The 15515-nt window shown below is 43.3% G+C and overlaps 1 protein-coding gene across 1 annotated transcript in view; it reads left to right on the top strand.

The window, feature by feature from the left end:
- WNT7B (Wnt family member 7B) overlaps positions 1-15515 on the top strand; it is an 80565-nt gene that overhangs the window by 19729 nt on the left and 45321 nt on the right. The window contains exon 2 of the mRNA XM_068165014.1: positions 186-412. Coding sequence (XP_068021115.1) covers positions 186-412 — 227 coding nt within the window. The remainder of the gene's footprint in view (positions 1-185; positions 413-15515) is intronic.

The raw sequence follows: 15515 nt of genomic DNA, 5'->3' as shown, positions 1-15515 counted from the left end.
CTTTTGCCAGACCAGAAAGGTTTGGATAATTTGGCAAAAGGATAGGAACCCAATTTCCAGCCTTCTCCTTTTGCCCAGCACCTTGCCAGCAGCACATGGCAAAAAGAAATCAATGTCTTAAATGTGGTTATAATATGTCTTTCTACCTTTTTTCTTTTTTATTTTTTTTTCCTTTCCCCCTTCAGAGCTTTGTCATCCGTGGTTGCTTTAGGAGCTAATATCATCTGCAACAAAATCCCAGGCCTGGCCCCTCGGCAGCGAGCGATCTGCCAGAGCCGCCCAGATGCCATCATTGTGATCGGGGAAGGGGCACAAATGGGAATCAATGAGTGCCAGTACCAGTTTCGGTACGGGAGATGGAACTGCTCTGCACTGGGAGAGAAGACAGTCTTTGGACAAGAGCTTCGAGTAGGTAAGGGTGTCTCTAACATGCTGCTGAAGTGATACACTTGGGCTGGGTGTCATTTCGATTTCCTGCCATGGTCCTGAAAAGGTTTATAACCCTCTGGTATTTGCCTACTGGAGTTCAACAGTGATGCTCCCAGAACAAGTGGGGTCTGTGTGAATAGAATAAAATAGAATAAACCAAACCAGGTTGGAAGAGACCTTCAAGATCATCGCATCCATCCTATCATCCAACACCACCCAACAAACTAAACCATGCAACCAGGCACCCTGTCAAGTCTCCTCCTGAACACCTCCAGCAATGGCGACTCCACCACCTCCCCGGGCAGCCCATTCCAATGGGCAATCACTCTCTCTTTGTAAAACTTCCTTCTGACCTCCAGCCTGAACCTTCCCTGGTGCAGCCTGAGACTGTGTCCACTTGTTCTGGTACTGGCTGCCTGGGAGAAGAGACCAACCTCTGCCTGTCTACAACCCCCATTCAGGTAGTTGTAGACAGCAATAAGGTCACCCCTGAGTCTCCTCTTCTCCAGGCTAAGCAACCACAGCTCCCTCAGCCTCTCCTCATAGGGCTTGTGGTCCAAGCCCCTCACCAACTTTGTTACATTTCTCTGGACACGCTCCAGCAAGTCAACATCCTTCCTAAACTGAGGGGCACAGAACTGGACAGAGTACTCAAGGTGCAGGTTGGTCAGGCAGGACCTACCCTTCCTAAATCCATGCTGGCTGGGCCTGATCCCTTGGCCATCCTGTAAGTGCTGTGTGATTGCACTCAAGATGACCTGTTCCATAATCTTGCCTGGCACTGAGATCAGTGCAGAACCCGGCACTTGGATGTGTTAAATCTCATGCCATTGGATTCTGCTCAGCCTGTGTTGTCCTGTTAGAGATTGCCATAATAACTATGGTGCATGTTAACAACAGGGAACTAAAATCAGCTCCAAAAAATCCCTCTGCAGACTTCCCAAATGCTAAGTAGTGGGAAGGTTCCAATTAACTAATGGAAGTACAGTGCATATGATGCTGGCTTTCCAATACACAACAGTGATTTGTACCCATTTTAGTGTTACTGTCGTACTGGAAAGGAAATATTCAAGTGATTTAAGGAAGGAAATCCATTCAAAGGAAATGGTACAGGACCTTGGCCTGACTAGGTGTTAATTGGCAGAAGGTAAATTGCTCTCTTTCCATTTTCCCTGCCTGATATTATTTCATAGGGAAGATTATGAACATCTTTTCTGGCACTGAAATGATTATTTTCTTCATTACCCAGATGAGTATCCTTAGCCCACTCCTGAACTTTCCTCTCTCCCCCAAGGGCTGCTCACTTACCATCCCTCAAACTACCTGCTGCTCAATGTTGGGATAACACTTTGCAGTGTGCAGCTCTCACAAGGGTGCTTAGAGTGATAGCATCCAGCTTCTCAGTGGGGTTGAGGCCTGCTTGTCCTGTGTCCAATTCTTCTTTGGGTGACATCCCTTTTTTTAATTCAGTGGTTTGGGTGAGTCTTGTGCCTTCAACGTGACTGAATGGATTCAGACAGGAGATCTTGTTAAATATGTGTGAAGAAAAAGTGTAGCACTTAAACTTATCTGTGCAAAGGGGAAACAATTTACGTGGTGCTTTGGTTCTTACTGGAGACGAAGGCTGCTTTTTTCTTTGCATAATCCTTTTGAAATGAATGCTAAAAGCTGAGATACACTCAAGTCAATGGTGGAACTGAATATTTTTTTTTTTTTTGAAGAAGAAGAATATGGAAATCTGAGAGTCTGGCTGAGGTCTGATCTTTTTAAGGGCACAATGTCCCAGTTGTAAAGTGTTGTAGTTGAATAAATCTATTAGCGACAGGACAACTGACTTAATGCTGGCAGAGAATCTGTCATATTCTGTGAACATTGCTCCACATCTAAACACAGAAATGGAGAGGGCTGAAACTAAGACCCAGTGAATGAAATCAATGTCAAAAGAATAGTCTGAACTTTTTGAACTTCAGAAAAAAAGGTTGGTAGTATTTGGCTTTGATGTTTGAAAAGGTGGTGGGTCGGGAATTTGCTCATTGGTGCCTCTTCCCACATTTGTCCTAATCTATTTCTACCTCTGGCCTAACTTTTGTTTCTTATAAAGAGTGGAAGTGGAAGGCATCAAACATTACCAAGATACCATATACAGGATGTAATTTAATGTTTAGCTCTTACCTTTGACTGTAAATGAACCAGAACATCACCTAGTCACTTCTTTGGACTATTAGAAGCAGAGTTCTCCTCCTCCTCGGTTGGTTCTATGCTTCCTTGCCAGCTTAAGTTGATGCTCAAAATTATGTTGCTGCCAGAAAATACACAGCTGACAAGCGTTCCACCATGATACATGCTATGTTGTCTTGGTCTGTCAAAGTTTTCAGGCATGCAAGAGGCTCTGACTCTTAAGCCAGTAAGTCCTCTTAACTTCTGAGAGGTCACTTATGTCCTTGAAGAGGCACACTCTAGAGGGTGGTACCAGAGCTGGTGTCATCTTTCAGTTTCCTGGTGAAAAGGTTTTCACCATTCCTCTTCAAGCTGAGAATCTTAGGTCACCTCATCAGCTCCATCCTTGTACTCCTGAGTGACAACCCTCTTCATCAGAGACTCCTTTCATCCTCAGAAGCCTTGCAAGTAAATGCAGTTCAAATGTCCAAAGAGGATTATGCTTTCATTCTCAATGCTTTTATACAAAATACGAGCTACAGGGAACAAAATTTGTGTGGCATCAGGATGGACCTTCTGTCAGATAATAGAAAGCTTGAAAAAAACCCAGGTTTTTCAGGCCATATTTGCCAAAATATTCACCAGCTCCATGACCTCTTCACCTAACCTGGGTGATTTCTTGCAGCTCTGAAATGACTGATGTGGAATCTGGTGGGTTCTTTTATGACTTAACCCAAACACAGACAAAACTTGGCAGTTGCAGCTGAGTTCTGTTTTGACATTTGTTGGGTGTGAAACCACACAAACTCTAACGGATGGAGAAGGTTTACATGACCCCTGCCAGCTGAGCCAGATGAGTTCCATGCAGGTCCATAAAAGAGCCCAGAATCCACATGTCTTTGTTTTATTAGTAGAGTAGCACCCAGAGATGATGTGGTCAGTATCTAGGAAAAGGATAGGGTTTGGGAAGTGGTGTTATTACACTAGTGGGGAGGGGGAAGGGGGGGGAAGCTTTTAAAAGGACAAAGCTTAAAAAAGCCCCACACTTAAAGTTACAAAATACTTGGAAGCATAAATATCCATGTGTGTAGCAAAACGCATCTGTATCTGACATAGAGAAACACAAAACCGGGAGTTTGCTTCTGCCCAAACAGATTGAAGAAAGGATCAAGAGAAGCAAGTTTTTCACTTTACCCCAAAGGAAAACTCATCTTGCTCATGGCAAGTTACTCGGGTCATAGGATGGAGAGGGCGAATAAGCTCTGATAGCATGATATCAATTGCTTTCTATCTGCATCAAAAGCAGAGGACCTACACTTTAAGCACTGGACACAGGCTCTACCACTAACACTGACAAGCGTAGATGTATGGTTGTTCTAATTTGAATCTCAATTCAACAGTCCTCCCTTAAAATTCAAAGCAAATCCCCAGACATACCCAACAAATTTGCCCAGAAGGCAAATTTCATCCTAGGCTGCATCAAGAGGAGTGTGTCCAGCAGGTCAAGAGAGGTGATTCTGCCCCTTTACTCTGCTCTTGTGAGACTCCACCTTGAATACTGTGTTCAGTTTTGTTGTCCTCATCATTAGAAGAACACAGAGCTGTTGCAGCAGGTCCAGAGGAGGGACACAAAGATGATCCAAGGGCTGGAATACCTCTGCTATGAGGACAGGCTGAGGCAGCTGAGGTTGCTCAGCCTAGAGAAGGGTACCTAATAGCTGCCTTCCTATACCTGAAGGCATCCTACAAGAAGGCTGGAGAGGGACTTTCCACAAGACTTTTCACCGTCTAGTGATAGGACAAGGGGGGATGATTTTAAGCTGAGGGAGAGTAGGTTTGGACTGGATCTTAGGAAGAAGTTCTTCAGTATGAGGGTGGTGAGACTCTGGCTGCCTAGGGAGGTTGTTGATGCCTCCTCCATGGGGGATGTTCAAGGCCAGGTTGGGCAAGGCCTTGAGCAGCTGAGTCTAGTTATGAAGCATCCCTGCCCGTGGCAGGGACATTGGAGTAGATGATCTCAAAGGTATCTTCCAACCTGAGCCATCCTACGATTCTATGGCCATGAGGTCTCTCCAGCAGCTGCGTATTTGCTACCAACACTGCCTGTGATGCTTCAAGTATGCTAGTCTTTCAGACACAATCAAGCAGCAGGGAAAAGGCATGATGCAGGGGCCAAAGCCCACCTTTGTGACCTCTGGGAATCCTACTGAGCCAGGGAAATGCCCAGTAAGTTAGCAAAGTCAAGTGGTTTCTGAGCTATCTTTTCTAAGATGTACTTCAGAGGAATCTGTGTTAAAAACAACTGAAATAGTTCAGAGGACTGCATAACAACTATTAGGCATTGGGCATTTATGCTGATGTGAAAGATTTATAGCAACCCGAGACAAAAAGTGACAGAGAGCTTTAAACTGGACCAAGGATGTAGCATGGGGTGAATTAGCCAAGCACTGTGTGTAGCTTTTGTTGGTATAGCCAACTATCTATCCCCAAAGAAAAGTCACTACTATTTTATTAATCTTTTCCTGGTACAGGATGAGTACCTTCCTACACTCATCCCTAGTTTTCATGCCAGCTTCTCACATAAAGTCACCTTTTGCACTTTCCTCCACTTATCTTGCTGTAAGCCTCTTTAACGAAATACCTCTTTAAAGATTACCTCTTAAACAAATGGATTCAGTAACTAATGGATTATTGATATATTGATTGTTTTTATTGATAACCATTGGTGAAAGATAATTGCCCCTAATCTTGTGAAGGCATCCTATCAGGTTATTGATGCCAGAGAGCTCCAACACTAAGGACTGCTCTCCATTCCCCTAGATGATTGTTGGACCCATCTATCGTATCACACAGAATCATAGAATTGTAGAGGTTGGAAGGCACCTTCAGAAATCATCTAGTCCAACCCCTCAGCTAAAGCAGGGTCACTTAGAGCAGGGTGCCCAGGAATGCATCCAGGCAGGTTTTGAAAATCTCTCAAGAAGGAGACTCCAAATCCCCTCTGGGCAGCCTGTTGCAGGGCTCCATCATGCTCAAAGTTAAGAAGTTTCTCCTTAAGTTCAAGTGAAACCTCCTGTTTGCACTCATAAGTCCTTGTCCTATCACTGGGCACTACTGAAAAGACCCTAGCCCCATGGATATTTATAAGCATTGATAAGATCCCCTCACAGTCTTTGCCTTTTCAGGCTAAAGAACCACAGGTCTTCCAGCCTCCCCTTGTAAGAGAGGTGCTCCAATCCCTTAATCATCTTCTTGGCCTTCCATTGGACTATGTCCAGTAGTTCCCTGTCCCTTTTGAACTTTGGAGCCCAGAACTGGACACAATACTCAAGTGCTGCCTCACCAGGACAGAGTTGAGGGGGAGGAGAACCTCCCTTGAGCTGCTGGCCACACTCTTCTTAATGCTCCCTAGAATGCCATTTGCCTTCTCGGCCACAAGGGCCTATTGCTGGCTGGGTCCTTCTCCTCAGAACTGCTTTCCAGCAGGTCAAACCCCAACCTGCCCATGGGGTTATCCCTCCCCAGAGGACTAGCTATATCATGTAGGTACCTCTGAGAGTTACAGATCATGACAGCAGTTGAAAGCAAGTAACTCCAAACCTCTGAAGTACGGAGTCAGAATCAATAACCAAAGGGAAACTGCTGTTGTTGATTGGAAGGGGATGATTGTGGCTGGTTATTTGTGTATTGACCATTTCCACTGAAATATTTGTAAGCAGACTGCTCTTATCAGTACTAAATCCAGGACAGGAATGCAGTGTTTCAAAAAACACAGCTTAACACATCCAAGTGCCGGATACGACGCCTTGGCCACAGCAACCCCAGGCAGTGCTACAGGCACTGCAGAAAGGGGGAGGGATGGGAGAGACACCACAGTTTTAAAGGGTAACAGAATCTGTGCATGGACTTTATTAACTCACAGGTGAAGAAGAGGACTTTACACACCATTTTAAGAAACATAGTCAGAAAATGAAGTTGAACATCAGGATTATATACAAGCATGGACTCATGCACTCCAACTGCATAATTTCACATAGAAGATTAAGATTAAGAAGATTAAGAAAGGGAGAAAGATTTCTTCTGAAAGAAAGAGATTAAAGAAAAAAAATATTCTTTCTGTATTTATACTGTAAACAGGTAACTAAGTCCACACTGGATCCCAGTGTTTCAGCTGCAGGCCTAAGAGAGCAAGGGAATTGGGCATAGAATCATAGTATCAGTTAGGGTTGGAAGGGACCGCAAGGATCATCTAATTCCAAGCCCCCTGCCATGGGCATGGACACCCCACACTAGATCAGGCTGGACAGAGCCTCATCCAGCTTCATCTTCAACACCTGCAGGGATGGGGCCTCAACCACCTCCCTGGACAGCCCATTCCAGGGCTTCACCACTCTCATGGGGAAGAACTTCCTCCTCACATCCAGCCTGAATCTCCCCACCTCCAGCTTCATTCCATTCCCCCTAGTCCTATCACTACCTGAGATGCTGAGAAGTCCCTCCCCAGCCTTTCTGTAGGCCCCCTTCATATACCGGAAGACCACAATTAGGTCACCTCGGAGCCTTCTCTTCTGCAGACTGACAGCCCCAACTCCTTCAGTCTGTCCTCATAGGAGAGGTGCTCCAGCCCTCTGATCATCCTCGTGGCCCTTCTCTGGACATGTTCCAGCATGTCCATATTCCTCTTGTAATAGGGGCTCCAGAACTGGACACAGTACTGCAAGTGGTGTCTCACCAGAGCTGAGTAGAGGGGGAGGATCACCTCCCTTGACCTGCTGAGAATGAAAGAGATGTAAGAGACGGCATCATGGAGAAATAGTTGGCATCTCATCATACATGCTGAGGGGATGTCAGTCAGTGAATTATTCTTGGTTCAGGCCATATATAGGGTGAATGAAATTTGGATTCAGGCTCACATACAAATTCAGTCATTTTTATTCTGGGCTATGATGGTGGTTTAACCAAGATGCCAAAAGTTCATAAAAAACTCCTACCAAAAATGGGAGGAGCAGGGTGGGCTCGTTATTCTCCAAAAATGGACATTTGTATATGAGCAGATCCATGATTTCAGCACAGTAGTGTCTAGCATGGTACAAGTTGGCCAACTTGGGAAGGTTGACTCGCAGCATGAGCAGAAAAATTGCAACACACGAAGACAGGCAGCATTCTTAGGAATGCTTTACAACCCTACTTGTGCTCTAATGCTATCAGCAAATCAATAAAGGGAACCATAAATGGATCCAGACTGTGTGCCTAAGGTACATTTCTGTCTTCTTGCCTTTCCTTCTCTCCTGCCATTTCTTTTTCTGGTACTCTCCTTTTCCAATTTTTTTTTTCCTTTTTTTTTTTTTTTTTCTGATCAATGTATGCTGTTAGCTCAATATATTTATTAATGCTCAGTAACATTCAATTAAATCTCACACCAACTCTGTGTTTATTATTGTAACATCTGGGAAAATCTATCTTTACCCACTTGTGTTATGGCCAATAAAAACAACATGGGGGGAAAGAAGGGGATCGTACAGCTGGAAATGATTTGGAGGGGGGTTGGGAGGGTGGGAAATGGGCTGGATTTGAATTATTTTAAATGCCCTACAGAGCAGGGTGCACACTTCACCGATGGAAAGGCAGTAATCATCTCTGTCCTAGCAGTAGATGCGATGATTGATTTTGGCATTTGTCAATTACTGTGATCCATAGTTGCACGGTGCCTTTTGGACCCAGCGTGGAAAAATGTGGGGGATTTGATTGGTTGGTTGGTTGGTTTGGTTTTGTTGTAGTTGTTGCTGATATCATATAGCCTGGTCCCAGAAAACAAGGTCCTTTTGAGTGTTAGAGCAATTGATCAGAAAGAAAGTCGTTTTCAGTAATTTGAACTGGATATCTGCATTAGAGGTGGTTTCCCAGGAGGTGGTATGAGCTTCCTAGTGCAGAAGGCTGTCTGGGTTGCCAGAAGAGGGGTGCACAGGATGCATTCAATCAGAATATATCTGTATTAGGACCTCACAGGACCAATACAAACCAGGTCTTAATTACTCATATGGCTGCTTTGGAGTGACAGCTGTTGTCTGCTTTACAAGATGTAGTGTCAGCCATTGCGTTTGCAAGTGTGTTTTACTGAAAGTAGGAGATACTATAAATGCCATGGCAAATTTAATGAGCTGTGGCTCATGCAAGGGTAATTTTTATTAGAAGCACAGTGGTGTGTTAAAAGATGCATAATTCTTGGTTATTTAGAGAAAGTTTTCTCACTAGTAGGCTGAAACCAAAATAAGACATGCCTAGGGAACTGCCACCCAAACCAGCTGGGTAACTGGGGGGCAGTTGGAATAGAGGTGAAAAAAAATAATCCAGAATCTGAGGATGTCCTCAGTGTGCTCATTTTGCAGAAAAGATCTATTATGCCGCAAACATTCATTTCAAAGCCTTCTCTTACTGCCCCTGCTGCCACACCCCCCACAACCCCCCCATCCACCCTCCCCCTTCCCCCCAACCAGCACATTTCACAACTAATATGTTGCTGGAAGGAGAAACAAAAATATCCTTAATCTTAAGGACACAGGGTATATTTGTTCTATCTTATAAATCATGGAATCACAGCATGGTAGGGGTTGGAAGGGACCTCCAGAGATCATCGGGTCCAACAGCCCTGCCAGAGCAGGATCACCTAGGGCAGGTTCCACAGGAATGCATCCAGGTTAGCTTTGAATGTTTCCAGAGGAGTCTCCACAATGTCTCTGGGCAGCCTGTTCCAGTGCTCCATAACCTTCACAGTAAAGAAGCTTCTCCTCTCATTGAGGTGCAACTTCCTGTGTTCTAGCTTATATCCATTATTCCCTGTCCTATTATCAGGTTCCACTGAAAAGAGCCTGGCTCCTTCCTCTTGACACTCACCCCTCAGATATTTATAGGCTTTAGTAAGGTTCCCTCTCAGCCTTCTCTTCTCCAGACTAAACAGTGCCAGTTCTCTCAGTCTTTCTTCATAGGAGGGTTGTTCAAGTCCTGCAATCATCCTTATAGCTCTTTGTTGAACCCTCTTCAGTAGATCCCTGTCTTTCTTGAATTGAGGAGCCCCAAACTGGACACAGCGTTTCAGGTGTAGTCTCACCAGGTCAGAGTAGAGGGGGAGGAGACTCTCCCTATACCTGATGGACACACTTTTAATAACGTACCCCAGGATACCATTTGCCTTCTTGGCCAAGGAGATGTGTATTATTGCAGAAGGAATTCAGTTCTATCAGTGACTATCCCACAAGCTACCTTACAAAGATAGAAATGTTACATTGGAACAAAGCTGGGCCATGCCACCTAAAGACCCACATGTTTATATTAGTTAGCCTACAGGCAGTAAAGCAACTGCCTTATGAGGACAGCTTTTTTTCCAGTGCAGTTCAGCTTGATGGAAAGCTAAATGGGGCAGGGGGGGAAGATGTGATAATCTAATAGTTAAAAGGTAGTGCAAGCAAGAGGGCTATTTCAGTTTGCATCATCATCTTTGGAGGAAATGAAGGAGTTGATTCAAACAGCTCATACTTTCTGACTGGAGGAGTCTGGATAAGGTTTTTACTATCACAAGTAGCAAGGCATGACAGTAACCCACACCAGAACAAGAAAATAAACCTCTCAGCTGGTGGTATCTGAGCTTGGGAAGAACTGGTAAAAAAGTTATGAAACAACTACTGTGCTAAGAATTTATGTTATTTTGACTGAGCAGAAAGCCTATTGTGAGAGTGGTAGGTTGAGACCTCTTCATTTTAGTAGGTTTCTGTCTCTTGAAGGTTTTTAGAGAGATAAAAATATCTTTCTATTCTAAGGAAATTCTGCTGCACTAAGGAAACATCCTGTTTTGAGAGGAGAGAGGATGTCCAGCTTAGTGAATCGGTTTGAAAAGTTGTGGGAGACAATTTCTGCATCATTTTAAAAATTTCTTAGATGTCAGAGCCTCATAATGATCGGGGGAGGCTTTAGTGGTGTTTTCAAAACACACTGTAAATCACAGATCAAAAGATAAATGTGAATCACAGACTCACTGTGATTGAAAAAGTCCTTTAAGATCATCAAGTGCAACCATTACCTAGCTCTACGAGGGCAGTACTACACCATACCCTTGAGCACCATATCTTTTAAATACCAGGCTGGGGCTGGTCTCTTCTCCCAGGCAACCAGCATCAGAACAAGAGGACACAGTCTCAAGCTGTGCCAGGGGAGGTTTAGACTGGATATTAGGAAGAAATTCTTCATAGAGAAAGTGATTGCCCATTGGAATGGGCTGCCCGGGGAGGTGGTGGAGTCACCATCATGGGAGGTGTTTAGGAGGAGACTTGATGGGGTGCTTGGTGCCATGGTTTAATTGGTGGATGGTGTTGGATGATGGGTTGGATACAATGATCTCAAAGGTCTCTTCCAACCTGGTCTATTCTATTCTATTCTATCCAGGGATGGTGATTCAGCCACTTTCCTGGGCAGCCTGTCCTAGTCTTTCATAACACTTTTGATACAGAAGTTTTCCCCAATGTTCAATATAAACTTCCCCTGGTGTAACTTGGTGCCATTTTCTTTTGTCCTATCAGTTTTGACTTGTGGGACGAGATCGTTCAGGTAGTTGTAGAGAGCAAAAAGATCTTCTTTCAGCCTCTTTTTCTCAGACTAAACAACCATTGGTAAACTAGGAGCTTACGGTAACAACTTTTGTTTGACTTTACTAGGAAAAAAATGCAATTTTGCTAGATTAATTTTTTCATCTTTACCTCTTTCTCTTTGCCTCCCTGTAAAAGAAATGCCCACCCTATATAATTTGTAGTAATTTTCCAACCATGAATATACAAATGCTTATATATCCCAATTTATATTCTCTTCTTAGAATCATAGAATCAGTAAGGTTGGAAAAGACCTCAAAGATCATCAAGTCCAACTTGTCACCCAAAACCTCATGACTATAAAACCATGGCTTCAAATGCCACATCCAATCCCTTTTTGAACACCCCCAGGGATGGTGACTTCACCATCTCCCTGGACAGCCCATTCCAACGGCTAACATCCTCTCTCTGTGAAGAATTTCCTCCTCACCTCAAGCCTAAACTTCTTCTTGTAAGGTGCTACTGTCTAGTTTAAGCATATCTAAATTGTGTTGTGTTTTACATCTAGTGTCATGAGGCTGAAGAAAAATGTGACTTCTCTTAAATGAAAATATTAGTGTTGTCATTTAAATATTTACTGCTTTGGCCACAAGCTTGCTCTGAAAGGCAGATATCCTTATTCTATATGTAGTACTAATACATAACCACAGAATTACAGAATGGTTTGGGTTGCAAATGACCTCTAAAGGCCATCTAGTCCAACTTCCCTGCAGTGAGCAGGGACATCTTTAACTAGATCTTGTTGCCCAGAGCGCTGTCAAGCCTCACCTTGAATATCTTCAAGGATGGGGGCCTCAGCTACCTCCCTGTGCAACCTGTTCCAGTGTTCCACCACCCTCATGATAAAGAACTTCCTCCTAATGTCCAACCTAAATCTACTCTTCTCTAGTTTCAAGCCATCACCCCTTATCCTATCACTACAGGCCTTTGTAAATGGTCCCTCACCATCCTTATTGTTATTATCTTCCTCTGGGAGGTCTGTACTACTGGAAGGCTGGTATTAGATCTCCCTGGAGTCTTCTCTTTTCCAGGCTGAACAACCCCAGCTTCCTCAGCCTGTCGTCAGAGGAGAGGTGGTCTTGCCCCCTGAACTTTGTGTGGCTCACAGCTGGATCAGAAATGGTAGATGCTGACCTGACTGAAATATGGAATTTCCATCCTGAGGGGAGTGCGAACTGTTAAAATTCTATTTCGTCCAATTTTCATGCATAAATATGACAGTTTTCTTGGAATAGGTGTTTTTAATGTAGACCTTTTCAAACTCAACAACCCTGATGCACCTGACACTGAACATCTCCATTTTGCTGTGCTTGATTTCAAATTAGTGAAATGCATTGATACAAGTTGATGCAGGGAACTGTAACTCAAGGGAGCCCCAAGTATTTCTTTCTCATGAACTCAGCTCTCATGTGCCTCTGTATGTATTCCAAGCTATATGGTTCCACAATGCACCACACAGCTTGATAAGAGACACCATGCAGCATGATGCACTGGTTTTTGGTGACCTTGAACCTCAGATCATTCATGAAACTACAGACAGATGTGGGGATCCACTTTAATAATTTGTGCTTCACAACTTGTTTTTTGTTAAACTGAATACTCTATTGATAGAGTGTTGGTATGGGAAAAAAACCTTTTTTTTTAGAGGTCTGGGTACTTGTGGGTTTTGGCATTCTGCAGCTATCCTAATAAATATATAATTAGCTGTAGTGGAAAAGGTTACTCTCATGTATAATGTGGCCTTATAGGCAGGGTCAATAATGAGCTCTGATCATCTCCTTCTCAACACTGACTGGAACAAAAAAAAATAATCCTCATTTTCTATTGCTTTCAACTTTGTATTTAGCTACTCAGGATAAAATTTTCCATGTTGCTTTACTGGTCTGCCTTGGGATGAGTGAGTCAGAGATCCTGTGGAAAAGATAGTATGCAAATTCTAGGCTATTATTTAATTGGATTCTGTACCATAATTTGAACACAATGAGGCTAACTTTGCATAGCAACATTTAGTTCGGCATTTCCTCACTTGGAATGAAAGTGCTTGGGACGTTCAAGTTCCTTTAATGTAATTTTATTTTCATGTCACTTTGTAATGAAATTTCTGGCCACAAATGATCCATAGCATGCTGATTGAATTGGATACTATCAGTGCCCCAGTCCTGTTGGCCAATGACTTACAACATATTGCATGCTTTAAACAGGAACATTAAAAATTAAGTGAAGCTGTGTTGGGCTTAATCCAAAATGACAGGGACCAAATTCTGGTCCTGCTGCAGTCAGTAGAAATTTTGCCACTGCTTTCACTCGAGCCTGGGTTTTACAGACAGTAAAAAGGCTTCTGGCTCTTGAGTGCATGCAGAAGTTCAAACTGAGGCTGAACTTCATAGCAGGGACTGGAATAAAACCTGATTAGTTAAATGGAAATCAACTATACAACGTTTGGGTTCTTAAGCACAGAGCAACTTTGCAAGCAGGTAGGGGCTGCCAAATCATGCCACGGCAAGGAAAGATCTTTATGTAAAGTGATAGGTAGCTCAAGATAGCAGCTAACCTGCTGGTAGGAGATCCTGTAATAACTTGGGGTTCCAATGACTTTGGAGATTCCTTGAGCTTTACTACTGTGGTTAACTATGTTGTAAAAATCCCTTCCCTGGAATTGCAGATGATAGGTTTGGTCATTTAGTCCAACCTCTACATCAAGCAGGACAGGCTAAACATAACATTAAACTTCAGAGTTACATGCATAGCAGCATCCCTCCCTTTCCTCCTCTGTTCTTTGGGACACTTTATGTTTGGTAAACCATCTGTTTCTAAATTGAAAAGCTTGACATGCAGGGAGAGGCATTTACAAACACTAGGAAAAACACAGCAGTTGTTGATCTGTACATTTTGGTTTGCAAACAAATGTTTTAGCATTCAGGTTTAGCTTTACAATCCATGCTGCTCACTGTCTTGCCTCCCATCAGGAGCAATTTATTTTTCTAATGAAGTGGCTGGGGTGTTCCAGAATATCATGTTTGACAAATATCTTATTTTCTAATTGACAAAATTTCCTTCCTATTGTGCATGACTTTTTAGCAGTGGATTAAATTACCTGTGACTGCCATTGATTTAGTGCTGACATATTGTGTGTCCCTAACTGTGAAGTATTGTTGTTACTGATATAAGGACCAAATGAAAATTAAAGAAATGAAGCAAACAAGAATGAGGACTATATCATCTAGTATTCTAGGCTTGCAAAAATGAATCTGGAGTGGTAGTGCTGAGGTAGATGTTCTCTCAGCATTTGAACTGGACAACAACTTAAGTCATGCTGTTTACCCAACCTGTGCTTAACTTTGGTATAAGTCCTGGTTTAAAGTACAAGATGTCATGGAAGTGTTTAACTTTGAATGCATGTCCCAGAGGTTTGCAGAGTACAGAAGTCATAGCAAAAGCCAGCATACAAGATTGAGCTGTCAATGGGCACTTCAGCTAGTAAAAACTGTCTCACCTGTTTGTTCACATTTGCTCTTAGGATTGAAATGGGTCTAGGAGACAGTTTTTACCCACAAGCGTAGTCTGTTGCTATCTGTAATGCTCTTTCCACTGCAGAGGTTCAACCTTTGATTTCTGGGACAGTGTCAAAAAAGATGATTCCTAGGATTTCTTTCATGGAAGGGTTATCAAGGCCTGGAACAGGTTGACCAGGGAAATGGGGGGACTCTCTATCCCTAGAAGGAATGAAATGCCTTGGAGAGGTGGTGCTGAGGAACATGATTTAGTGGTGACCTGACAGTGCTGTGTTAGCAGTTGGACTTAATGATCTTAAAGGTCTCTTCCATCAAAAACAATTCTATGATTTAACCAATCTTGATGTAAAAAGGGGGCTCAGATGGCTGAGGAGTCTTCAGATAGACTTCTGTCACTCCAGAGCATTCACTGCTGCAGTGGGAAAAGACACTTCTGTCTCTGGACAAAGTCTCAACAGACATGGACTGAAGTGTTGTAGACTGGAAAGACCTGTTCAGTTGCTTATCATGGGTTTAGCCAATTGAATCTGCAGATTAGTATTCAACACCATGCTGACATCATGGCAGCTTCAAAATGAAAGTGCTGGCTGGAGCAAAGTATCATGAGGCTTGTAGTTCAGATTGTATCATGAGAAGCATCCTGTTTCCTCCTTGCTGCTTCTGGTTTTGAGGAGTTGAGCTTTTCCACTGGGCTGGCTGCAGGCTTGAGGGGTGGGTGCTGTGGTTTTATAGTTGGCTTCTGCTCTTGCTTCTGCTTTTGCTGTGCTTTTCTATGAAACAGGCT

Source organism: Melanerpes formicivorus, unplaced genomic scaffold (assembly GCF_026170545.1).
Source record: "Melanerpes formicivorus ecotype bairdi unplaced genomic scaffold, bMelFor1.0.p_v2 SCAF_3, whole genome shotgun sequence".
Lineage (NCBI taxonomy): Eukaryota > Metazoa > Chordata > Aves > Piciformes > Picidae > Melanerpes > Melanerpes formicivorus.
The sequence above is the reverse complement of the archived record's forward strand: the minus strand, read 5'-3'. Positions and strand labels throughout refer to the sequence as shown.